Source organism: Passer domesticus, chromosome 1, assembly GCF_036417665.1.
Source record: "Passer domesticus isolate bPasDom1 chromosome 1, bPasDom1.hap1, whole genome shotgun sequence".
Classification (NCBI taxonomy): Eukaryota; Metazoa; Chordata; class Aves; order Passeriformes; family Passeridae; genus Passer; species Passer domesticus.
In genome coordinates, this window is record NC_087474.1 from 100282429 (window position 1) to 100309539 (window position 27111).

General features: G+C 39.2%; 1 protein-coding gene and 1 long non-coding RNA gene across 3 annotated transcripts; one reads left to right on the top strand and one right to left on the bottom strand.

Moving 5' to 3' along the window:
• The first annotated feature begins 551 nt into the window (after window positions 1-551).
• Window positions 552-26006, top strand: EXOC3 (exocyst complex component 3). 2 transcript variants are annotated; one of them, XM_064431177.1, is made up of 13 exons: window positions 552-657; window positions 3449-3633; window positions 7405-7624; window positions 9296-9977; window positions 14360-14477; window positions 16878-17003; window positions 18508-18608; window positions 19097-19207; window positions 19984-20134; window positions 20869-20991; window positions 23294-23455; window positions 24578-24705; window positions 25158-26006. In XM_064431177.1, exons 2-13 carry the CDS (start codon window positions 3490-3492, stop codon window positions 25327-25329), a joined length of 2238 nt encoding a protein of 745 aa, XP_064287247.1. In that variant the 5' UTR covers window positions 552-657; window positions 3449-3489; the 3' UTR covers window positions 25330-26006. The 2 variants fall into 2 exon arrangements, with proteins under 2 accessions (XP_064287247.1, XP_064287237.1); XM_064431167.1 differs by having other exon boundaries at window positions 591-711.
• On the bottom strand, window positions 17982-22632 carry LOC135306765 (uncharacterized). The gene is made up of 2 exons (XR_010367530.1): window positions 21701-22632; window positions 17982-18898 (listed from the first exon to the last, which is right to left on the bottom strand). It is a non-coding gene; the product is annotated as an uncharacterized LOC135306765 (long non-coding RNA).
• Window positions 26007-27111: the final 1105 nt, after the last annotated feature.

Consider the following 27111-nt stretch of genomic DNA (forward strand, 5'->3'; position numbering starts at 1 on the left):
GGAGAAGCCCGCACCGCGGGCTGGGTGAGGAGCTCCCCTTCTCCTCTGCCGGGATAAGCAGCTTCCACAGGGATCTGAAGGCACGGCGTGAAGTGCAGCTTAGCCAGCTTATCCATTTTCATTACGGAGTCACAGAATGAGTTAGGCTGGAAAAAACCTCTGAGGTCATCGAGCCGCCCCAGGCTGGCCCAACACCACCGTGTCAAGCAGACCATGGCACGGAGCCACATCCAGTCATGTCCTGAGCACCTCCAGGGACGGTGGCTCCACCACCTCCCTTTGGCAGCCCATTCCAACACTTAACAACTCCCCCCGTGAAGAAATCACTCCGTGTGCTTCCTTTTTTTCCCCACTGCAGTAGGCAACCGCTCCAACACGAAGCTTTAGCGCCTCACAGGAGCCGTGAAGTTTTTTTTATTGGCTTGTTTGTTTGTTTGTTTTCAAAACTATTTCGGGGACTTTGAATGAGGCTCCAGCAGCACACACCGCGCCCCTTCACAGAACCACTGTTAAAAAAAAAAAAAAAAAAAAAAAAAAAAGGAAGAGGCGGGTGAGGAGGCGGTGCCGCCGGCAGCGCAGTGCGCGTGCGCGGCCGGGCGTGCGCCGGCGCACCGGGGGCTGTCAGCGCCTTCCCGAGCAGGGGCGGCCGCGGCCCCGGTGAGTGCGGCCGCCGTCCCGCCCTCCCCGCCCCGTCCCCGCCGCTGTCGGCCGGTGAGCGCCGCCGCGCCGGCCCCTGCCGGGCTGTCGCGGCTTGTAGGGACCCCGGTCTGGCTGTGGGAAGCCGAGAGGGTGGGGGGCGGGATGGGCCGGGGCGATGCGGGGAGCCCCTCGGGGTGGCGGGGCGAAGGGGGTGCTGAGGGTTCGTCCTGTCCCGGGGCCGCGGCGGAGGGCGACGGAGCTCGGCGTGCCCGCGGGCAGGGCTCCGGCCTTTGCCCGGCACGGACGGCACCTGCGTCGGTGCGAACGATTCGAGCTGAGCCACTGCTGCCAGGGAGGAGCCGGGCGGGTGTGGGGCTGCCGCCGCCGCCGCCGCTTTCCCCGAGCTGCGCTCGGAGGGCTCGCTGCGCTCCTCGGCAGCAGCGGGGCCTCCTCTGCACGGGGACAGCGGCCTCCCCTGCGAGCCTGTCGCCCCCGCTGGCTCGCCTCTGGAGCTGGGTCCCCAGGAGAAGGGTGTGATTGCAGCTGGAGCCTTCCCGAGTCGGCTCGGGACGTAGTTTTGTTCACTTCTGCCTGTATTTTGCGGTGAAGATGTATGTAGTTTTGACTCACAGTTTCTGTATGAAATTGACGTGGCTTCTTAAAGTTTGCTGTTCCTTTTGGGTGGTTCTACAAGAGCCTGTCTGCCTCGACGTGTTAGTTACAGTGTGCTGGCTTCTGATTCTGCTGACGAGGTCTCCTTGACATGCTTGGGTAGTGGCTGTGTGAGCTAAAGATGTTGTAACTCTGGGGATGTATTCAGAGTTTTTAATAAGGGCAGTAATTCAGGATAAAGCTCTCTGCTGCAGAATATAATTTCTGTAGTAAATTCATATTTAAAAGTATCATTTTTTTAAAATTTTAGGTAGAGCTCTTATGGCTTGGAAATTTATTGAATCAAACGAAACTGGAGTATTCATTCCAAAACACAAGTGATGGATGTAGATCTTGGATGTTTAGATGAAGAGTAAGAAATCAAACATGGTTTGAGTTAACCAGGCCAGTAGTAAAGAGGGACAGGAGTTTACACTAGACATAACTCTGGACTAAGTTCATACTTATGCACGTAATTCTTGAAGGTACTAGAGATACAGAACTTGAGACATAGATTTATGCTCTTACAGAGCTCACAGGCAAACCTTGCCTGGAACGCTCTTTACCCATGATAAGTTATAACATTAGGAATTTTGCCAATGCTCTGCAGAGTCTGGCTGGGATGTAGTTAACTTTCTTTACAACAGTCTGTGTTTTGGGTTTGTGGCAAAAAAGTGCTGCTCACACCACAGTGTTTGGCTGTGGCTGAAGGGGGCTTGTACAGTGTGAGGCCTTTCTCTTTTTTCTAATCTGCCCTCTACTCCCCTCAGGTAGGCTGGGGGTGGGCAGAGATTGAGAGGACACAGTGGGAACAGCTGACCCAAACTGTCCAAAGGGAAGTTCCCTAGTAAATATCATACTTAGCCAAAAAATATGGGGGTTTTGTTTCCAGGGTAGTGATTATTCAGAGACTGGCTGGAGCGTTAGTTTGCCTGTGAGGAGTGGTGAGCAATTTTCTTTGCTTCAGTTGTTTTGTAGGGTTTTTTGGGTGCCCCCACCCAATGTTTCCTTCATTTATCAGTTTCACTTGTCCCATGAGTTTGCTTGCTTTTGCTCTTTCAGCAAACAGGAAGAGCACTTTATTTTTGTGGTGGACTCTGCACAGTTCTTTACATCACTGTTCTTCTGAGATTAAGTGATGCGCTGGATTTGTGAATGCAGAGTGGTCTGAAAATAGATATCTAATTTTCAGGAATAATATGGGTATGAAAGAGTATAGTCTCTAGCTGTGGCAGCAGAACCTGAAATGTTCTGTTTGGTTGCAAGGCTAAAGACATAAAATGTTGGAAATAATTTGAAGCAATGAGGAGCTCCAGATACATTCCTCAGAGGTCCGTGGACACCATGGTATTGCATCTTCGATCCTCCCTATTTTCTATTAGTGGCTAACGAAATTTGAGAGAACAGGTCTGCCTTGATGGACAGCAGATGTTACCTTTTCCCCATACTGGTCTGCCTGCATGTCTTGGCTTCACTAGAAATTCTGCTGGAGACTGAGGTGAAATACTTGAATAACTTTTCCCTACACCCCTGGTGGACTGGGCTGATACTGAAAACAAGGAGGAAATCAAAAAATTATCCATCAGAAGCCTAAATGGAAGTTCTCTATAGTTAAGTCTCTGTGTTTGGAGCTTCCACTGCCTATGTTTCTCCCCAGTTTTGGTAGCAAAATTAACCTATTGCTGCAGGAGGGCTGTGGTTCGCTCAACTCCACCCAACTGTAGTTCAGGATGAGTTAGGACATTTGCTTGAACTTTCTGCAAGATTCAATTATGCTTGTCTTATTACCCTTTTAATAGGCCAGCCTACCCCTGGATTAAATAGAATCCCTTCTTTTAATGAAGATTTGTGGTGGTGGGTTTTTTTGGTGGTATTTTTTTAGGTTTTTTTTTTTTAAATTCAAACTTAGAGCAAGGTAAATGCAAAAACAGCAACGACAAACATTGCAGGGCAGCTAAGGAGACTGAGTTAAGTGCCTTTAAATGCAGTTCTTGTAGAATTCCAATTGCTTCTCTTTAGGATGTGGTTTAATGATGCTTCTGTCGAGTTGCACCGCTGTCCTTGCCAAAGTTAATTCTCCAGTTGTTAGCTTTGAAATGTCACATAGCCATAGAATGAAAAAAGGCGGGCTTTTAAAAAATGTTTTATTTCTTTTCAGTCCTGTTAAGTAATGAAGGCATTCTGAGGTCCTAATCAACCATGGAGGAAACGGATAGGGAAGCAGTTGCAACAGCTGTTCAGAGGGTAGCAGGAATGCTTCAGCGTCCTGATCAGCTGGATAAAGTGGAACAGTATCGCAGGAGGGAAGCTCGTAAGAAGGCTTCAGTAGAAGCTCGACTCAAGGTACGAAGGAGTTGGATAAACCTGAGTGTCTATGGTGTATCATGAGTGTACTTTCTTTTTTTCTTCTTTTTTTTTTTTTTCTTTTTGAATCTGAGTTTCAGCCAGATGGATAGTTTTAAACCAGGGACTTCAGTTTTTACTTTGTATCCAAACCAGAAAATCTGTGTCCTGAAAGTAATGCAAACTAACATTGTATGTCTTACTAATGTTTTATTCAAGTGTTTCAAGTATTTTTAGGTCCTGTACTTTCTGCAGTTTATTCATGGACAGCTGCCCTGCTGTGTAGCCTGTCAGCCAACAAACCTTTGTGTTAGTGACTGAATACTGAACTTGTAACAAAAAATTGGTGATTGCATCTGAAAAAGGATTGACTGACTCTTACATGGGTTTAGGGAAGATAGGTAAAATATGTCACATTTTTGTCTCTTGTGGAAGTGACCCCATGATTTTGCTCCTCCTTTGCATGTGTACGTGTGAATGGTTGCACATTCACACACATGGACTTAGCTTTAAATAGGAGTATGGTCATCCTGTGTCTATTGTCTGTATGTTACTGAGTTTTGTGTTTTCTTCCTTCACTGGTATTTGCCAATAGTAATTTTAGACCACTGTATTAAGCAGGCAGAATAGAGTCTTAGAAAAGTGTTTTGGGAAACATTTTCTCAGGTCAAAGTGGCTGGTATACACTGTATCTAATCTTATATTCCACTAAGTTAATCTTATAGCTATTTAATGGCTCTTCCTTTGTAGGAGTCTGTATGAAGTAGAAGATAACCAGTTTTCTTTCACAGTGAAAAAATTTGATACTTATATATAATGTGGTATTTATATACAGCAAATTTCATGTTGATTTTTGTAGCATAGAAACTGATGCTTCTGATGACTTGGACTGGGCTTTTCAGATTGAAGTCAGGAAGCATATAGAGTCTATTAAAAATGGATCAGCTGTTTAGTTACTGTGATCTATTTATAATATATGAGCACAGTCAATTGCCTGGCTGCTTCTATAGACAGTTGTGACTAAACTTCATAAGTCTTATAAATGCCTAAATCCATTTTATATCTATTTTTCGTATTGTTTGCCCCAAATTAGTTCAGTCATCCATAGGTGGTCGGAGATACCTGTTCCAAAAAGAAGTTCAATACCCCTTAATCCACTCAGGATGCATTCTTGACAAAGGTGCTGGTTAGAAATGCAATGGACAGCAGTGCAGATTTTCCCGTGAGAATTACTCTAATGGATGGGAGCACAAAGAGGATGTAGGAAATACTCTTGCTGTGGATTTAAACTGTATCTATGTGTGGTGTGGAAGATGGGGAAACAGACGTCAGGATTATCAGCTGGAGCTGCTGACTTCTCAGACTGAATTGATTACTGCTTCATCTGAGTGAATGAGCACATGGGAAATCTTTCAGTGTGAACATGTTAGGTGCTTCTTTCTGACTGGATATGCTGCCATCTTTGTCATAATTTTCTTCAGGTGAATCTAAACATCCTCTCCAAATCCTCTTCTGTATATTTAGTTATGTCCATTTCCTATATCCCTCACTGCATTTCTTCCCCTGTAACATAAAGTCTTAGAGGAAAATCTTCTTTGAAACTTATCAGTTTTGTATATGAGAGTGATGGCACTCAGTGAAGCAGTATTTTTGGGGTTCGGTAGCAGAACTCTGAAAGAATATGTGGAAGAGCACCAGGTAGCATTGTAGACTGGTGCATTTGGGTTCTTTAGTCCAGAATGTAGAAGAGCTGCTTGAAGTCTCTTTCAGAGCCTGTAAAATTATAATTGTTGGCAGCCATTTTCGTTTGTGCTCTTAGTCTATGGAGAACTTCTCTGTGGAGAAACTCTGTATAAATACACATATCCTAGGGAAGTTCGTAGGTTGTGGATGTTCCAGAATATAAACATGCATGAGTCCTCTCCCTTTTGATTCTTAGCTGCTGTGCTATCATGGATTTGAGCCATAGGGAGGCCAGGAAGCCAGGATTCTGGCTTCATGTTGAAAAAACATGAAAAGAGAAGTTTTGGTCCCTTTTCCCAGGATGGCCTAGTTTTGTTTCTGTAATACAGTGATGATCAATCCAATCTAAGATGAATATGCATTCTAGGAAGCAAAGTCTACAATGCTAGGCTGGGACATGCTATGTTCCCTGCCCCATCACCCCATCCCCTGGCCTCGCTGATTATTTGAAGACAAACTGAGCATGGATGGATATCTGTTTTTAGAATTTTCCATGTCTGTTTGTGTAAAAAACTGAGATCCCTGAGTGTTTCAACATTATCAAGTTTCTGCAAAAGATAAATAAGCAAAAGTTTGAATGTGTAATACTTGGAAAATCTGCCTCAGAAAAAATTATCAAAACAGAAGTATTGAACATTTAATGATCATGTGATTTTTAAAATACTTTATGGTCAGCTGCAGAAGACTGTGTTTGAGTATCCTAATTATCTCAGTTCCTGTAGAGGAAAAATGTGTTAATGCAGCAGTTCTATAGATAGAAACAGTATAAAAATGCCTTACTACTGCTGAATTGTGCTGAGTCTGTCAGGAAAATACATTTTTATCAATAAAATCAGCATGTGATAATTTGAAAGTACATAAATAAAGTTTAAAAATCACTGCATTCTTCTGGCACTTTCCCAGTACATTTAAAACACAGTAAATGTTGTTTGCAGTTACCAGGATTTCCTCTTTGGCTTCTAGTATCCGACAACAAGTTCCACAACTATCCAAGCTTTTGGGCCTTAAAAGTTTGGCTAATAAATGTGTTTTGAGCTTAGCAAAACGATTAGTGCCTCATTTTCTTTACTGGTTATCTCAAGTTCCCAAGCTATGCAGCTGAGTTTTCACTGATAGCTTGCTTGGCTTTTGAAGCCTGTTATTTCTAGTTGCATTTTCCACTCCCATGATTTCACCTTCATCACATCTTTTTAAAACTATGTAGCTAAAAAATGTGCTGTGGATGTGATCTGATGTCTTTCACTCAGATATGCACTATAATGCATTTTCTGTGCAGTATCTGGACACCTGAATGATATTCAGGCCTAAAAGCCTCTTTGAAAAGTCATTATTTCAAGTGTCACTTGTCACAAGACATCCATATCAATAACCTGTCTTCATGCCAAAATAATGTAGCAGTTGCCTTGTTGGTCTGGTCATTGATGTTTCACAGCATGAAAATTATATTCAGTTTGGGGTTTTGTTGTTTGTTTTGACTGAATTGCTTTAGGGGTTTCTTTTGCCTCCAGGAGCTTTTGGAGTTGTTTTAAGAACATTTCAGAATTAAATTTGGGCTTTTTTAGAACATTTTCTGTTGCAAGTAAAAATTTGTCATTATATTAGTAAAATACTTTTGAGAATCCACACATACCAAACATTTTGATGAAACATCAACTTTATTTGATATCCTCCTGTGAAATTAATTCATGAAGGAAATGTAGAGAAGTCTCATTCCTTTGATCCTGGTTTAATACAGATTACAAAGTTTACAGTCTGTCTCCCTAAACTCCAGTGTTAGTTTGTGGGTGGACTAATTGTATCTAGGTCCTTCAAAACTGGATACAGCTTCAGAACTTCAAAAAAATGGTATGTGGGTACACACAACATTGTGCACACACAAGCTTGCACATTTATAGTCAATTATAATACTTGCTTTTCTTTTTTTTCTGCTGAAAATGTTAGATACTGAAATGAAAATTAAATCTTGAGAAATGTTGAAAATATGAAACTTACGAAGATTAATATGGGCTCTGTCTTTTTATATTTAAGGCAGCAATACAGTCACAGTTAGATGGAGTACGAACAGGTTTAAGCCAACTGCACAATGCACTGAATGATGTGAAGGACATCCAGCAGTCTTTGATAGATGTCAATAAGGACTGGAGACAGAGCATCAATACTATAGAAAACCTCAAGGATGTTAAGGATGCTGTAGTGCAACACAGCCAACTGGCAGCTGCTGTAGAAAATCTCAAGAATATATTTTCAGGTAATCTACTGTTCTTTCTATAATCCATTGCATACTGAAAACATTTTGATATGGTGCTAACAGCTGTAAGGTTGTCAAGTAATGTTGAGAGCTTTAAACTTCACTGGAAACGAAGAGTTAAGGGAGAATGACCTACACGTGACATACAGAGAAGTAGCTGGTAAACATCTAATATAAATGAAGACTAAATTGTGCTGTAGGAACTTCTAGTCTGGCCATCACACACAACTCACAAAGAAATTTCTTGCAAGCAATCAGTAGCTGGGATAACATGTTTAGTATAAAAGACTGAAATATGGAAGCAACAAATACAGAAAGAATATTTGTAAAGTTCTGGTGTATTGCCACCTGAGCTGGACACCTGCAGTGAGCCTGTTGGGTACAAAGAATACAAAATTATTTTAGGGGGCAAAAACATTTCGTACCACGGTATATCTGTGAGGGTTTGAAAATGAAATAAGATTGATATAATAAAATGGATACTGTAAAGATAAAGGAAATGTGACACCTGTGTCACTTTGTGTAGCTGTGATGGAATGCACACTGTATTCCATCTTTAGTCATGGTGAATTCCTTTCCAGGACTTCTCTACTTATGAATAATTTTAAGTATCTTACCCCTGTAACAGGAACTAAACCTATCAGACTAATATGATTTTATTTAAACAGTGTTTTTTCTCTTTTTATCTTCTGATACTAATACACAAAGTGTGCCTATAAAGCAAAAACGCTTCCCAGCCATACCAGGTTGATTAGTTTACTCTCTGTGTGTACCTAACCTTTACAGTATCAGATACAGTGTGCAACTTAAAGAAGAGTGTTTACATGCAATGTCTAGCAATTAAAAACAAAGAATAGCAAAATTATTTGTGTTCCAGTGTGGAGTTGTTTTGGGGATATTGTTTCGTTTTACACACATGAATGCAACTGGGACAATAAACCTTTTGAGGCTTTCTGAGAGGTTTTTAGTATGAAGCATCTCCCCCTGGAACTGTTAAACAGTTTAGTTGTTCTGCTCAGAGATGATCAAATGTTTTATAAACAAAGTAGTTTTTATCATGGTTGAAAAGACAGTTACAATTATTAGAACTTTTTGTGAGTTGCCAGTTTTATCACAAGCTGCCTTTATTGCAGTGACAGATTTTTCTGACAAGCTTTTTCAGTTATTCCCACACAGGATCCTAATCTTCCTCTGTACGATTGCTCAAATACTGAAAAATAATAGACAAAATATCTTCTAAATATTTTAGCAGCATAGGTAATTATCCCTATCCTTCATTTGTGCCTTAAGCAAGCAAAAACTGTTCAAGAAGGAGGCAAAGCTTGGCGTTTGTTTGGTTTATGCAGCCTCAGGTTCTACAAAGTGAGTGGCTTTTAGTCAGGCAAGTTAAAAGCCTTTTATGTAATGTATTTTTTGGCATCAGGAGGGAAAGAGAAAATTGTGTTGGCACTATGATCTTTGTTTAGACACTGATTAAAAATGGATACGTAACATTTACTAATAATATTTTAATATTTCAATCTTATTTCCTTCAGAATATCTAAAAATAATTACTACAGCCATTCTCCAGCTTCTTTTCCTAGTACTTTTATTGTCTTGTATTAATTGTTTGTATTTTGGTAGCAGTGTTGTACTATATGTGATTTTTCTTTGTCTTTGCCTGCCTTTCAGTTCCAGAGATAGTCAGGGAGACCCACGACCTGATTGAGCGAGGGGAGCTTCTGCAGGCTCACCGGAAACTGATGGATTTGGAGTGTTCTCGTGATGACCTGATGTATGAGCAGTATCGCATGGACAGCAAAAACACACATGACATGAACCTCATCCACACATACTTTGGGGATATGCAGAAACTGTCTGAGGAATTGGCAAAGCAGCTTTGGATGGTGGTTCAAAGATCCCTCGTTACAGTCCGTCGAGATCCAACCTTGCTTGTCTCTGTTGTGAGGATAATTGAGAGGGAGGAGAAAATTGACAGGCGCATGTTAGACAGAAAAAAACAGACTGGATTCATACCTCCTGGCAGACCAAAGAAGTGGAAAGAAAAAATGTTCAATATTTTGGAGAGAACTGTGAGCACGCGGATTGAAGGCACTCAGGCAGAGACCAGAGAATCTGACAAAATGTGGCTTGTGCGGCATCTCGAGATCATCCGTAAATACGTCCTTGATGACCTGCTCGTGGCCAAGACCCTGCTGGATCAATGCTTTCCTCCCCATTATGACATTTTCAACAGGTTGCTAAACATGTACCATCAAGCTTTGGCCACACGAATGCAAGAGCTTGCTGCAGAGGATCTGGAAGCAAATGAGATCGTTAGCCTTCTAAGCTGGGTTTTGAATACATACACTAGGTAAGGCCCCCTTATCCTTTCTCTTAGCAATAGGAGGAGGAATGCAAAGAGGAGACATGAAAAACACAGTTTGGGCTAGTATCTGTATGTCTATTAATATACAAAAAGATAAAACGGAAAAAGAATAATATCAAACTATCAAGTTCTTTACTATTCATTACACATGTTGCTTTCTGGAAGTTCCTTCTTAAAACTTGTTTGTATTTTATAATACGTAATTTTGAGTTGCTTAAAATTTTAATGCAGTTAAAGACGTGCATGAAGCTACAGTCACCTCGTATTTGTGTACCAGTCTGGTGAAATGTTGGGAAGAACAGGAGACTGAGAGCTCATGTGTGAAACAAAATGTTTGTTGTGGCCACAGCCCCGGAAGATCTGTATGATTATTAACTTTCTATTGTTCTCTTCTACAGGGGGTGGGACTGCTTCAGTTGCCTCATTACTGTTAAATGGAAAGAATGTGGTAACTTCCTTTAGGTTTTCTCTCTAAACTGTGATGATTTGTTTATTTAGAAGAATTTCTGCTTATAGGTTGTTTTCTGTGATAGACTTATGCTTATTTTATTTGACTTGTCAGATTTGTTGGGATAACTTAAGCATGGTGGAGGGTTCGTTGCTTTTTTTTCCATTTTCCAGGTAGAAACAGCTCAAATGGCAACGGTTTAGTTTTTGCTGGCGTGTAGTTACTAGAGCGACTGATTTGTTTGGGAAAAAGTGCTGCTAGCCTTTCTATGGCTCATGACTGTAATCCTGTTCTGAATAGCTGGCACTGACCCAGGCTCTGTGCTGTGTGTACTTTTGATGTCTTCAATTGTTCAGTATCACTAATGCAACGAGTTTAGACACTTGGTGGGTTTAGAGTATATTGCCATAAAGCATAGAGGTAGGAGATCATACGGGGAGTTCTCATAACCAGCTTTCAGGGTTGTGTTCAGCACTGTGTTTTACTCTGCACTGCAAAGTCCTCTTGGTTTTTCATCCCTGCAAGGAAGAATCAGGAGCACCCACTTGTGCATACTTAGGTACCCATGCAGGGTATAAGAGATGCAGCCACTAATAAGCAGCTGAGTTAATTAGCCTTTTTTTCTTTTGAAGGCCAGAGGAATAACTCTACAGTGAATGAAAATCAGAGATGTGAGTCCTTCTCATGCATGACCTTGGCAGAAATCCTGCTCTCGGGCTCTTTATTTGTGCCCTGGGGCTTTTGTTCCAGTAAGGCAATTCTTGGTCTTAAAATTGCCCTTCTACCTTCCCCCAGAAAGCAGAGTACATTGTTACTGAGTTAGACAATTCAGAACTAAAGCTCTAAATCTGTGTGTTCCATCATTGGAAGGGCAAAGGCAGGGAGTAAAGCCAGAGTTACTTCTATTTACAAAGCAAACAAATCTTGCTGCAGCAAGTCATGTGGCTTGTAGCACCTGGTGGCTGAGTCTGTGAAGAAAGGGAAACCAAGAGGAGCAGACACACTACCGGATATCTGAGAATGCTCTTCTCCCTGTGTATCTGCATAACAAGTGGGATGGAGGAAGTACCTTGAAGGAAAAAATTAAGGCTTTGACTTTCTCTCTTTTCTAAAACAAAAAGCCCAAGAGGGCAGTACAGGAATTGTATTCCAGTATATTGCAATAAAAGGTTATAAACAGGATGATAATTACTGGAACAGGTTGCCCAGAGAAGTTGTGGATGCCCCATCCCTGGGAGTGTTCACACCAGCTTGGATAGGGTCTTGAGCAACCTGGTCTGATGGCAGGCAGGTTGGAACTAGATGGTCTTTAAGGTCCAACCCAAACCATTTTTTATGATTCTATGAGAACTAGCTACTGTGTATTGGCAGTGCACAGTGGGAGGACAAATCAGCTCAGGTTTCTGAGTGGGAAAGTAAAGTTCTCAACAGGGATATTTGCAGAGCTTATCAAATCACAGTTGCTGAACATCTTTTAACAGTACAATAAACAATTCTCTATAGGGGTATGTTTATAATAAACTAGGAAGGAGAATGGATTATCTGGCATCATAAGAACTCTGAATAATAGAGGGAAAATATAAATTTGTATTGTATTTGTATATTGAAGCTGCACTTCAAAACCAAATGAGAGAGTACTGACTGAAAAGAAACACTGATGTTTTTTTCCGTGTGATGGATTGATAAAGTCATGCACAACTTTTTTCAGCATTTGCAACATAGGGGTTACAAAAGAAATATGGGGGTTTCTTTATCAGAGCATGTCTGCATGGAAGCTGTTTTTAGAAATATGCTCAACTCACAGCTCAGAAATAAAGTGATGCTATCTGTGGAATAATAGCCTTTAAGATTTGAGTGGGAGTTTTATTGTATTAGGTGGGTTTCTCATCCATGTTTAAGTCAATGAGAGTTTTGGAAACATACTCTTATTATTAAATCTGTGCTTGAGGAAAATTATAAGTCTTGTAAGATCCTGATGCTCATATTCATGGCATCATTTTATGAGACACTGATCAAGTGTTGACAAAACTGCTAGGAGTTCACCAGGATTGATACAGACAATCAAAACAATGTTGACTTTAAGGAACAGAAGGAATCCTAGTGTATATATAGCTGGGTGCTGTCTCTGGAGACAGTATCTCTCTTCACCAGATAGAGCAGGATTGGTGGCAGAATGGAAGTTTTATAAAATGCTACTTTCCAGATACTACAGTGATGTTTGAAATTGCAACTTGATTATAAACTTCTTGTTGGAGGTAAGTAACTTCCCAACAGTTAGAAGTCTTGTGCCACTTGGAAGAGGGTTGTCTGTCGTTTCTTTTCCCTTGGGCACTTGGTTGTGACAATCAGGAAGGAGAAAATGTGTGTAGGAAGAATCTTTATGTTGTGGGCTAGAGGTAGAAGCTTTTGGTCTTTGGTTTGGGGTTTCAGGTGATGTGCTTTGAGAAAAGGTTTATGTCTCTGTGGCCTTGTGAACAGGGATAATGATGCTAGAAATATTTTCTGACGTGGCACAGTGCCATAAACAGCTTCTCACATTTCCTCTAAATCAACCTAGAGCAGGTCCTGCTATTACATGTTCTTTCTGTAAACAGCAACAGAATGGAATTCAGTTTTCTCAGTAGACTGAGCCACCTAAAATAATTTCAACCTCTTTTCTTACAAGCCAAGAAGATGCTATTAGTGTAGGATATCAGTCACAGTAGTTTTTATGGTTTCAAATACAATAATTTTGGTATTTTAAGTTGGTAGCAGTAGTGGGTTTTTTCGGTGCTTTGAGATTTATTTTTTCTAGGAAGTGGGAGCAGCACTCTGCTGACTCCCTGCATGTACCCATAGAACAACTTCAATTTGCAGAACTATACAAACTGGACACTTGTTTAGGAATTTAAGTTGCCATTTGTTTTTATAGTAACCTCTGCAAATACAGAATTTGTGGTTTGCTTCTGAAAAGCACACTATAAATGGAATGTGAAACAATTTATGTTATTATGATTGAATATATTTCCATCAGCTGTTAATAAAGCACTCTCTGAAGAGTGTGGGTTTGACTTATTGATTTTTTTGAGCATGAAATATTAAGAGTTCTTGCTATGTTGTGATTTGGCATAGCTTTGGGGATTTTTTGATTACACAATTTTATGATCTTGTATAGATGCAGAATAGCACTGTAAAGTATTAATTTTGTATAATCCTTATCAAAATATTTTGCTTTAGTTTCTTTTAAATTCTATAAAATCAAGAACTTTTCTTTGCAAGCAATTGCTCTTAAACAGTACCTGTGAAGTGTACCTTTGATTTATTTGTCTTGAAAGATGCTTCTTCCTCTTATATTAGCCATATTCTTCACCAAGACAGGAAGCATAGGTAGCTTTTCTTTTAATATATTTTAATCTTTACATGGATGTGATACAAGTACCAAAACAGAAGCTCTTTTGAGAATCTGAGGACAGTAATTCATACTTGTCACTGATCTTTACTGTTCTAAAATTCAAAATGTATCAATTGTCTGTCATCACCTGTGAAATTTAGAAGATACATAAAAATGTCCCCTACAAAAAGCCCACACAGTTGGCTTTTATTTCGTTTCAAGCAATCGTTACTTCTTGCACATAAAAATAAGGAATGCATGAAAAGGTTGTATATTTAAATGTCTCTAATACTTTTTATTATATCCTCAGCTGTAGCTTTTACATTCTGTTCTTTCATTCATATAGTTTTATTTACATGTCTTGTAAATTCATTTATTGTCGCACTTGCTATTAAAAACATTTGAAATGTGTAGGTATTGGAAAGTTGCCCTTTACAGTGAACGTACAGAAGTTGCATAGTTTTTTAGTTTTTAACTTTTTATCTCATTTTTCTTTATTAATCTGAAATGTTTTATTCTTTCTTCTTTTTTTTTTTCTTTTTTATTCAGTGCAGAGATGATGGGAAATTCAGAACTGTCTCCTGAAGTGGATGTAAATTCTCTAGATGCTCTGATTTCACAAAACGTGGTAGACCAGCTTCTCAGCAAGTATATGTCAACACTCACTGTGAGTAATAACAGTGCAAAGGCACATTCAGATGAGTTTATGTCTTTATTAGTACCTCAGTGCTACTCCTCCATTAGAGAAAACTGTGACAGATGTAAATCCAACACCATCACTTTTATGAAAATGTCCATATCCTATGTGTAAGTTTCTTTATAAAGCCATAATCAGATGGTTTTATATATGTAAATCATGACATTTCAAGGCGTAGTTATGCTTTACAAACTATTAATAATAATTTATTAGAAAGGAAGGAATTCCAGTCTTCATATGCCAAAATCCATAGTGCTGGTATGTTAGCACTTAAAAAGACACTGTAGGCAGTTTGGTCCCCATAGTAGCTACATCAACATTTGATACAGATGTGATCTTTTCAAGGTAATCAGGATGTTCATGTTTTCCAGTTTGATTCTTATACCAGCCTTTTTCCTTTCACGCCTGTTAACTGCATGAGCATAATTTCCTTTGTAGATGCCATTTCAAGTGTATCTTAAATATAAAGGCACTGCTTCTTTGTTATCCTAAGAGTCACTAGAAACTGGTGAACTTTGTGGCAAAGCAAGCATTATGTGATTGTCAGATCCACTAATTGCCTCCAAGAGTGGACATTTGGGTAGTTGTAACTTTGGACTTGCTGTTCTTAAATTATCCAATGAATTCCTACTTATCCTAGCTTTAGGAGCTCTGCCAAGCAGAGGTGGGAAATTTTTGTGCTTCTTTGAATGTGCCAGCTACTAAAACATGTCCAGCAACAGCAACTACTTGGACTTTATACTCATCGTAATAATATGAACCAACCTTGTAATCACTCAAGGAAGTTGTCACTAGAGGCTCTGCTTCCCATTAGCTTTATTAGGACCTTTATGCAAGTTTATTTTTCTGCACTTAGCTTTGGAACAAAAAGCACATTGGTTTGTTTTCTCAAGTTACTTTTGCCTTGACTCAGAAAATGCCTTTGAATTAATTTTGTCTTCATTTAGCATGAAAAAATACACCCATGTTGTTTTTTTAGAATTGTTTTTTTCCTTACCTACTGAAAACTATTATGTCTAGTATGTTGCTTTATTTTATTTATAGAATATAAATAAAACAAAGTTGCTACTCTGATAAACAGAGTGGCTTTCTTTTTTCTATTTTTGATTTTTGGCTTTATCTTTCTTTTAAGGCAGAAAATACTGGAACTACATACCTCTACCTTATTTCTTTTGATGTTGTTTAAAAGTGATTTTAAACACAATGTAACTAGTTCTGAAGAGCTAAGTACAAGTAATTGGGACTATCAATTTAATTACTGAAGTTTATATCAATAAAAATGTCATGAGAAATAAAATTCTAATAGATTTTAACAGATTTCTGGCATATTATTTTTCCAGTTACCTCAGCTTGAAAAAAATTGTAATGTAAATGCCGATCTTAAGGTGAAAAAAGTCCCTGGGGCTGCTGGCTTAAAATATTAAGTCATGCAAGTCATATCTCATTAGAGCAATTCCATACTTATGAGGAAGAAAAGTAGTGCCTTGTTTCACGCAATTGAAGAGGGTACTGTATGGACTTTTATGACCTTTCTGTTTGTGCCTACTGGTAATGTGTAATTTCGCATGGTAGGGCACAGTAAGATACCTGTAACATGTTGGAAAGAGGTACAAACATTTATATTACTACAGGTTTTAAGCAAATGTTAACAAAGCAGACCCAATCAAGACAGAAATCAAAGAATCCAATTACATATTTAGCAAACATACTGGTCTTTACTCTTGTGAATAGGTCTGTGGTATGTGTCATGCCGAAAACTGGCTTAATCTCCTTCTGAAGCCAGTTGTTCCTAATGTCTGTGTGCTGAACAATGTGCTGGGCAGATGGGAGGAGAGCCAGCCATTGTATCCGTTGCTGTGTTCTGCAGCACTTGTGTTCCAAGAAACACAACCCATTTAATCTGATCCTGGGGTTTTGTACCCAGCAGTAACGAGCACCAGTTTCCTAAAGCCTAGGTGTAAAAGGAAGTACAGGCAGATATGTGCTATTTCTCCTACATTAAGTATTAATCTTATTGTTTCAGCTGGAGAAAAATTCTGTTTGAAACCTAAAGCCTGAGCCTTAGTAAATTCTTCCAAAATTAGTAAACGTTGATTCTGACAAACTGACCTGCTATTTGTGTTAGGAGCACTCCCTTTCAAAATGTGCCAAAGCTTCGAACTACACTTGTGTTCCAATTCTAACCTTTGTCTTTGCTAATGCAAATTTTATGTTACCTATATCCTGTAGGAATGGCAAGAGTGGTCAGCATTATCTGTTACTATGCCACTCCTCATTATGGAAATGACTGCTATTCTAGATGTTGTAGCAGAGGGTTCTGTTGTGTTGAATTAAATCTTTTCTTTCTCTTGGTTGCTTTATTAAATGAAGTCTAACATCATTGGCTGGCTGCGAAAAGCACTGGAGACAGATAAAAAAGACTGGATAAAAGAAACTGAACCAGAAGCAGATCAAGATGGGTACTATCAGACTACACTCCCAGCTATTGTTTTTCAGGTATAAGACAACTTGTTTGTTCTAGAAAATCTACAGAAGCAGTACATGGATTTGAAGGAATGGAGGGAAGCCAAACTTTCTAGAATACTATTGTTTCTGTGTCTTTTGAAGTATATTGAGGTTTTTTTCCCTGTAGAGCTGTTAGTTGAAGGGGTTGTTTCTTTGAAGGTTTTTGTTAACCTTTTTTACTTCAATGCTTAAAGACATAGTTCTTTTTTATGTGTAGATTAGAAACATATTTTTAGTTGATATTTGTATTTAGTGAGCTGCTTTTACTAGGTTCTCTTGATGTAAGGCCATAGTATAAGCCAACCAGATGATATGTGACTTATTAGAACAGTTCTTGTTAATACAGTGCTGAGTTAGGCTGTTTGTTAATATGGTGCTAAGGTAGTTAGGCATGTATCTGTTACTATAAATGACTCATTATATGCAAACACCTTAATACTAGAATAAAAAGTTCCATAGAAGGTTGAAACTGTTGCTGTTTTAAACACTACTTCAGTTAACATGAATACCTGTTCAAGTTAAAACCAGAAAAGATAAGGCTGTTTCTAAAATCCTTTAAAAAAAAAGCCACAAAAATACCCAAACCTGCACCACCCTCTTGTCAGTACTGGAAAGTTTTGAAAGTGATCTTTATCAACCAGTAAAATGTCAGCTTATTATGCTCACTTTCTAATTTTAATTTATAAATAATTGTGTTAGATACCTTCAATGAAAGATAGATTATCTCTTCTTCCTCCATTTGTTTCCCGCTGTATTTTTTTCCCACCTTATACCAGGATTTTTGCCATATTCTTTCACATTTGTATTAGTGCCAAGGTTTACTTCATCTAATCATTTTCAGAAAGTGTGTGATGTCAAAGAAACTGGTGGCTGATTATTGGCTCTCGTGTCATGCTGAGAAGGACAGCAGTGCTGGATGCATGTAGCAGTGAAATTTTCAAAATCATCTTAACATAAAAACAGCTCATGTTTCCACCTGGCTTTGAATCCTTTCTTTCTAGTTTGCCTCCTTTCAAACATAGTTGCCTGTAAGTCACCTAGATCTTGTACCTGCTCGTGTTTCTAAGGTTTAGAGGCTCCTTTACTTTACTGTTGCTCGCTACTTTCATATACGAGAGAAGCAAAGGAATTTGAGTTGTAGTGTTATTCACTACTAACTGCAGGAGCTGACTCTAGAACTTTGATACACTGTAAAGCCAAAGCACTACTGAATTAAAGAGATTAAGTACTGTTTTGCTGAATTAAAAATGCAGCTGTTTTCAGTATCAGGAGAACACTGCAGCATGCATTAATGGTTGCCAGTAATATATTAATTACACTTGTGAAAGTAGTGGCTTTTGGTTTGGTCAATGGGATTCTCTGGGGAAAAAAAAACACCAACAAAAAGCATCTGTAGAGCTGGTGCCAGTGAGAATCTACTGACAGAACAGGAGTTCTGTCTTTGTTTTACCACTGATAAAGGCCTCTCTTTATAATTAAACTATTTTTGTCTTAGATGTTTGAGCAGAATCTTCAGGTGGCTGCTCAGATAAATGAAGATTTGAAAACAAAGGTACTCATTCTATGTCTTCAGCAAATGAATTCATTTCTAACCAGGTAACATAATGTTTAAAATACAAATGCTTTATCCCACCATAGTCTCTCTTTGTTCCTACAGTTCCAAGCTTGTTTTTTTGTTTGGATGTTTCTTTTTTGCTTTGTCTTCGTCCTATCACATTCATGCCAACCAGGGATTTCTTTCCTTTCCTTCTTTTCTTCCCTTCCCCAATTTCACTGCAGAAGTTCTTCTGTGCTGGTGAGTGGCACTTTCAATTCCTGTCTGCAAACAGCTCTTAATTTTTTTAGTTAGTTCTTCTTTCTTTTATATCTCAAATTCATACCTCTTTCTGTAAAGGAAGAGAGAAAAAACCTCCTTGGCTGGATTCTGCCCAGAAGAGAAGGACTAAACGTCACACAAGCAACACACTCTTTATAAGATATTTCTAAACACCTGACAAACCCTTATGAAGCATTTGGTCCTGTGGGTGTATTTGAGTTCTTACAGATTTGTGTCTGTTTAATGTCATTCCTTTCATGTGTTACAGGTACAAAGATGAAGCACAATTTTATAAAGAAGATCACCTAAAAAATCGTCAGTACCCTCAGTGCTACGTTCAGTACATGATTGCAGTCATCAACAACTGTCAAACCTTCAAGTAAGTCTGCATGTTCTTGCAGTACTGGGAGAAAAACAGCTCTTGATATTTCAGGTGTAATACTACCTCTTCCCAGAACCTTCTCTTCTGTATGCAAAGCGAGTTTCAGTTAACCAGTAGTTAACTGAATAAACTTAATAGTAAACTTAACAGTAAACTGATCAGTAGTTTAGCTGACTGAATAAAGGCAATAAGTCTAAATGTAGTGCTGTTTTGAGAGGCAGGTATTGTGATTGCTTTTGCCTTTGGCAAACCAAGCCATTACCCCTCACCAATGAAAAACCACATGTTATCCCAAGAATTTCATTGCCACAGAAACATTTCTCTTTGCCTTCCAGATTTTGAAAAGGTCATTTCAGTTAGTTTGTCTGGGTCCTGCAATCTTCTCCCACAGATCACTTTCAAGCAGTGTGATCAAGGTGAACTGAATTGGAGAAAAGTAAAGGCAGACCTTCTGTGAAGAGTATCAGAATGTGGCTCATGTTTCAGTGATGAGCAATCCAACTTCCTTTTCAGCTGTATCTGCTGCCACTTGCAGGTTTACTCATCAACAGCAATTTGCTACCAACACACATGTAGTCTACACTGACCACTCCAAAATCATGCTGGAGAATAAATTAAGGCTTCCAAAGCAAGTAGCAGGCATTTTTTCCCCTTGCTAAAATAACTGTCCTGTGTTTTCTTCCATGTATGTACTCCAAAAATTTAATAGTAGTGCAATTGAGCATCAGTGGGTGATGAAAACCCTTTTTTCCCCCCATTTTCCCTCATCACAGAGAATCCATCATCAGTCTGAAAAGAAAATACTTGAAAAGTGACATGGAAGACACCTTGTCAATCAGTCATGCAAATATGGATGCAACTTTAGACATCATTGCTAAAGAAGGCTGCTCTAGCCTGCTAGATGAAGTCTTCATGGATTTAGAGGTTAGAACTTGTTTTCTCAGAATCCCAGAAGTACTCTTCATAAAGAAAAAAAAAAATTCAGAATTAAGTAGCTGTGGAGCCTTTTGATTGCAAAATATATAGAATGTGTGGTTTTTATATATGGGCTAGCAAAGGGTCAGTAAACATTAGTATTGTTCTTCACTGGTATAGTTTGCATGTAGGAGACTGGAAGGTTGCTGAATTAGGTTTCATGGGATGACTTAAGTCAGGTGCTTTGTATATAGTTAATATTTTCTAGCAGAATGTACTTAGTCTTATGTTGTTGAGTTGTAAGAATTATTTGGGAAACTGCTGCTGCTATTAAGTTGTCATTGCAGGTACAGTTCACCTGTAATTAATATATTTAATTGATTCTAACAGTGGGCCCCTTTCTGTCTGGTAGATTTCCATGTTTAGGAATTCTAGCTTCTTGTATAGAATCCCTCAGGGGAAGAAATTACTACTTTAAAGAAATTGGGAGTTTGGGGAGGGAAACAAGGTAATTAGAGAAACAGCAGGAAATGGTGAAGAGAGATGCTCTGGGACTTGATAGATTTGTAATAAAATTTTGAACTCATATAAATACCTTGAGTGGCTCACATGAGGAAGGATGTGGAAGAAGCATAGTTTAGAAATTGACAACACTTAAAATTGTCCCCCATTTTTCAGTAACTGCACTGATCTGATGAAACTGTCAAAAACCTGATCTGACCTCTTCTTTGTCACCTTCTCAGCCCCATCTGAATGAGCTGATGACGAAGAAGTGGCTGATGGGGTCTAATGCAGTGGGGACTATCTGTGTCACTGTAGAGGATTATTTCAATGACTTCGCAAGAATTAAAAAGCCTTACAAAAAGGTAGGTGCAAAATATTCAGTGATACCTTGCTAATGTACTCTGAACATCATGTTGATTTGGAATTTCTGAACACCACATGGAATTCAGAACTGAAATTCAGAAATTCAAATTGATTCATTGGTGGAAAGGAAAAAATGTTCATCGTCATACTGCAGAAATCTGAATCTACATATAATATTGTCAAAGACAGATCTAAGTTGTAGTGTTTAGTCCAGGGAACTTCTTGGCATGTTACTAGATATTTTTACCAATTTGTACTTTTCTACCTCTTCTCAGAAGTTTGTAGTCAGATAAAATTAGCTCTTCTGAAACTGGTTTTCCTGGTCTGTAATTACATTTTTTTATAAATGCACATCAAGTAATTCCTAGTTTTAATATGTACAATTAAGCATAGTGAATTTGGTGCCATAAGGGTTAACAATTGCATAGCTACGTTTAAAGTGCTCTTACAACAGTAAATGTGCCAGGTTAGGATTTTTTTTTCCCTCTGGTCTATCAAAGGATATCTGAATTTCTCTATTGATAGAAACAAATACAATTTTGTGGAAGATTAAAGGTAGATTCATGTAATAAGACAGCTTTAAATGATTGTTTAACACTTATGAACCTAATAGAAGCTAGCAAGATTTGTATTTAAGTGAGGTCTTTGAAGAAGCTCTTAGAAGGGCTTAAAAGATAGTCCCCAAATCATACACTTATTTTTTCTTACCTTAATTCTCAAAGTGATAAAGAGAATGTCTCAGAGTTTCTCTGATGACCTTTTAACCTTCAGTATTTGCAGATCCTAGAGGACTTATTATGTAAGTAATTTTATTTTCAGTCCCGAAAAAGTGCACAAAATGAGTTAGGTCAGTCTCAGAATTAGTCTATATCCATGGAACAGCTTTCTTTTCCAGATTTAGTTTGTTACTCTGAGGTATGACTGCTTGGCATGACTTTTGAGGTGTTAATACCAATCTCTGCAATCACATATATTTCACCATGTAGCATTTATTGCCACCTTGTGGGGAAGAAGCTTACAAGCAGATTCTTTGGCGTTCAACATACCTACTTTGTCACTGTCTCCCAGCACAAAAAAATCTCCCATAAAAGATGCCATATGTTCTAGCACAGGCTGGACCATGCCTTTGTTTCCCTGCTTTGTGATGGAATTTTTTCAGGTTTTAAAATATTCTTGGATAACCCTGTTTTGAAAGTACAGTTTTTAAAAGCCACATGAACAGAGCACCTCCAAGAAGAGTGTAGCCCAATAGGAAGGACAGAGTTCTGAAAGAGAGGAAATCTGGATCTAAGGCATTCTGCTTTACTGTTTTCTTTGTGTATAATTAAATGCTGTACTGCACCACTGTTGGCTCTTGTGGGGTGTTCTCAGCTGTAATGGAGCTGTTTCTCAGTTCCTCTCCAGCAGGATGGGCCATACATGTCAGCCCCCCACAGTCTGTTCTGTGCAGTTCATTTTCCTTTGTGTAACTGGCATCAATTCCACCAACCAAGAGAAGCCATCCCTGAGCAGCCACCTAACTGGTACTTCTGCAGCCTCTTGAGAGCAGAACTTGAAACTGCATTTTCTGTGTTCTGGATGAGGGTTGTGACTTCCAATACTTTGCAATCTGTTGGTTTTTTTCCCTCTTTTCTTTTTTTTCCCCCTTTTTCTCTCTTTCCTGAAATCTTTTATTCAAATTTTGACTGAAGAACATGTTTCAATAACAACTTGAAACTAAAGTTGGATCATACTACTAATAAAACATGATAAAAAGTTTGCAACTACCTGTTATGCCAGTTTTTTCTTAATCGTAAGTAACTTTGCCACCATGCTTAAGGGGAAGAAAAAACACCCGAGGACTTGTGGGATTTAGGGACTCTGCTTACATTCCTCTTGAAAAATAAGCATGTGAGGGTTTTGGGGTTTTAGTTTTGTTCCTTATTTCCAAAACTCAGCATTACTCTTGCACCAGTACCAGATGCTTCATCCACGTACCAGTAGGTATTTCTCATAAAAAGACAAGTGCAGAACAGCAAATCAGTCAAGGAAGATCTGAGAAAGTGATTGTTCTTTGGTGTTCTTCAAAAAACTCAGACATATTATTAAAGATATCTTGGGTTTGTTGCTTCTTGGCTCATCATTAAGGAAGGAGAGATTTTCATTTATGTTAGCAATGTGAAAATCTAAAACCACTCAATCTATATTAGCAAAAATTGTATACTGGTATTTAAGTGGAAATACACAGTTCAAAGCCTAAAAATAATGGCTACCTCTGCAGGTGTCACTGGCATAACCCACCACCTTTTCCATTTCTTTCAGACAATGACTCTTGAGGCCCATCGGCGAGTAGTTGTGGAATACATCAGAGCAATCATGCTAAAACGTATATCTTTCAAGAATGCAGAAGAGAGAAAAGAGGGTGCAGAAAGAATGATCAAAGAAGCAGAACAGTTCAGATTTTTGTTTAAGAAGCTTGCAGCTGTAAGTATTTGCTTTGGGTAGTGCTGTTAACCTGGAAATTTACAATAACCACACATGTTTTTTGCTTGGGGGAAATGGCTAGAGTTAAATCTCCATGTCTCCAAAATGTTGAATGACTTGGGAATATCAAAGATGCCAGCTGAGGGCACACATGGAGATTCTGAACACACAGACCAGCTGCTGAAATTCCTGAGCACTAGTTTCTACTGCTTTGTGTTTATACAGCTCTCTGCAGCTGAATATTTGAATGGCCTCTGAGAGATAGGTACCCTGAATTCATAGTAGTAAGTGAAAGAAAAAAGCAGTTAAAAAAAAAAAAAAGAATGTCTTTGCTTTTCCTGGCCAGAAGAAAGACATCAAACAGATGCCATTGCTTATTACCTAAGGAGCATGCAATGTGTTCATTTGAATCAATAACATGAGTATGTTGACCCCATTTAAAGTCTAGTAGAAATAGAAAAGACAGACTAAAAAAGGTATTTGAAACTCAATGTATAAAACAGGCCTAAAAGTTTTAACTGCATAAAGAACAGGGATCTTCAAGAAGGCTCCTAGGGCCAGCAGATCACAAAATGCAAAAAATAACACACAGAAAGATAAAGCTTGTAAAACTGGGGTAGTTGATGGAAGAGGTTGTGGAATAAAGGAAACAAACCATACCTGATTGTCAGAACGAGATGACCTTGAATTAAGAATACTAAAATAGTCCAGAGTTTAAATAGATACAGTTCAATCAATCAGTTGCTGAAAGCTGCTTTGGTGGCCAAATGACTTGAAGGAATTTAGCAGAGGGCAAGTTTTAAAGAAATGTTTCAGGAGAGATTCAACCCAAAGTTGAAGACTAGAATGTATCACCATGTGGATAAATTCAATATATTGTTTGTAGGACACTATTTTCTTCACTGATATTCTCAGAGTAGGTCTCTGAATGAGGAACAGTGAGGGAAAAGGATTATGGTGACAATTCGCAAATACTTGAGTTTTTTAATGTCTGAAAATTTAGCTTTTTGGGAATTTCAAGGGAATTGTCAGACAAAATATTAATTAAAGAATTATTTGTAGACTTGAGGCATATTGCTGTTGTTTTGGGGCATTTTTAATATTTTTTGTTTACTTTTGCAGGGATCTGGAGAGGACACTGAAGGACTCTGTGACATCATTGAAGCCATTGCAGAGGTTATCAAGCTGACTGACCCTTCACTGCTCTATCTGGAAGTTTCAACTTTAGTCAGTAAATACCCAGATATCAGGTAATTCTCTTTGCCCTCAGATTTGATATCTAGATAGATAATATCATAATTGCCTTGGGGTTTGGGCAAATTTTGAAATTTAAAACCGTGTGTAAATTTGTTCATATTTTTCATATTTTAGAATGTAACCACTTTCTTGTGGAAATAAGGCTAATGTACAATGTATGTGAGCTGGACTAAAAGTTACAAGTACTTAAGTACTGCAGAGGATTAGTAAAAATACTTCAGCTCTGTGTGTTGGAAGAATGAAATAGGTTTTAGAGTCCTAAAAGCAGCCAAAATGGTGGTGCTTTATATTGAGCAGGAAAAAACAGTTCTGAGTAAGTAGAGATGTGATTAAGAATAAAATTACCTGAAACTGAGTGAAAGGATTGCCAATTAGATTTTGTCAAAACCAGCACTTTTCTTGTGCAAAGCCTCCTAATGCCAGTTTTACCCTTTTCCTTTGGCAGGGATGACCACATTGCAGCTTTGCTGACAGTGAGAGGCGATGCCAGCAGAGATATGAAGCAGACTATCATTGAAACTTTGGATCAAGGTCCAAGCCAACCGAATCCAAACTATGTGCCAATTTTTAAAGAAATTACAGTTCCTACTCTCACTGTGCCAAAACTTCTGAAGTAATTGACAACTCCGTGTTTGTGTGTCATTACTGCTCTGGGATCAACGGGTTTGAAATATTTGTGGGCAAATTTGGCAACGCTATTTTGAGTGAAGTTCAGTATACATTGATACTTGCTAGGCATATTTCTTTCTGAGGACTTGGACATGAGGAAATGCAAGATACCTGGAAGAAGGATTAAAGGTCATGTTTGAAGAACGAAGCTTTTAATGGCATGGTTGTTTTTTTTAACTGACCCGTTTGTCACAGCTGGTTTTGCTGTCAGCAAATACATCTTTCTTGTGGAATATGTTTGCACAGTGCACTGCAATGCTATATAAAGATATTTGTACCAAAACCTGCAGAGCTGTATTAGTGCTGGATATACTAACACACATCACTTACAATGCCTAAGCAGACTCCTTTAGAACTGTCTTTATATGGCACTGCATTCAGTGTTAATGTCAATCCACTTTCACATTATATTTTGTGTATGTACTTACTTTGGTGTAAAATAGTTTATTGCAGAAAACTTAATTATGAAATCAGTTTCCTGACGTAAAGGACTGATTGAAATTGCTACAGTGCAATTTGATTATAGGTTGAATAAATAAATAAAGACATAAGGTACAATTTTTTTTCACTGATTCACTAAAAGCAGCACATAAAGCACACCAGTTCAATAAAAAGTTAAACCATTCCTATGTTCAGCTATGATTCTTTTCATCCTTGTAGATTTACAGAGCATGTAAATCTTTTTTGTTGTTAAGTGTGAATAAAAATTGGATTTAATAGTTTTCTGAAAACACAAGATACTGGGTTTTATTTTCACAGTACTTTCAGATTAATCTAATTATAAAATAGTACTAGATAATGATGGATTCAAAATTCCTTGATGAAGGACACGTTTAAGGCATTATCTCTTGGTACCTGACCAGAGCTGCCAGAGGTAAGCACAAGGAAGACGTGAGCCTACACTGTTTTAATTCTGGAGTTAGTGTACCTAACGCCTTTGGCCTGTGGCCACTCAGGCTTTGTGCCATTCCAGCCCTGTCCCCAGCTCCTCTGTCCCCCAGAACAGGTATGTGCAGGGCAGCACTTTGGATAAAGGATGGATCTGAGATTGTGACTTTCTGCAGTCACAGGGACAGTGTGTCCCAGAGATGGTTCAGTAGAGCATCATCTTGTTCTCTGTGCTTGAGGGATTTCAGCACAGGAGGTGCTTGGGTCCCATGGGACTGTGCACTGTAGGTACAGGGAGGGGAACGTGACTGTTTTCCAGAGGGTTGTGTTCAGCCCTCAGTAAAGAATTCAGTTAAAGATGAGTGAGGTGATGCTAATTTGGCTTGTACTCTAATCCCGTCCTGTCCCTGAAATTCTTTCCCTGCGTGCTTTAATGCTCACTTTGTGTAAGGGAATTTGTTCAGCAGGCTTTGTTTCCCTCTGTATCCCTTCTTCCTCCCAGCGATGGTGCAGAGGCGCCTTTTGGAAGTTAAATTACGCTCTTTCCCCCCCAGGACACGCCAGCTCCCCTGAGCGGGGGCGCCGCAGCGATCGCTCCCAGGGACGGCTCCCGCCCTTGCCGGACCCTTCCTGAGGGGCGGTGGCGGCTCCAGGCGGGGCGCGTGCGCCACTCCCGGGGCTAACGTGGTGCTGCAGCCCCGCCTCGGTGCCTCTACCCGCGGTGCCTCCCGGCGGGAGAGGCCGGAGTCCGTGCCCCGGGAACGGGGCGGGCGCGCGCCGGCTCCGCCCGGGATTCGGCTCCGCTCGGGATTCCCCTCCGCGCGGCGGGGGGGGCGGGGCGC

Excerpts from the sequence above, each read along its gene's own strand:
- EXOC3 (XM_064431177.1), top strand. The coding sequence starts at position 3,490 with ATGGAGGAAACGGATAGGGAAGCAGTTGCAACAGCTGTTCAGAGGGTA. Across the intron at positions 17,004-18,507 it reads TCCCAGCTATTGTTTTTCAG|ATGTTTGAGCAGAATCTTCA; the intron begins GTATAAGACAAC and ends TTTTTGTCTTAG. Across the intron at positions 20,992-23,293 it reads TTAAAAAGCCTTACAAAAAG|ACAATGACTCTTGAGGCCCA; the intron begins GTAGGTGCAAAA and ends CATTTCTTTCAG.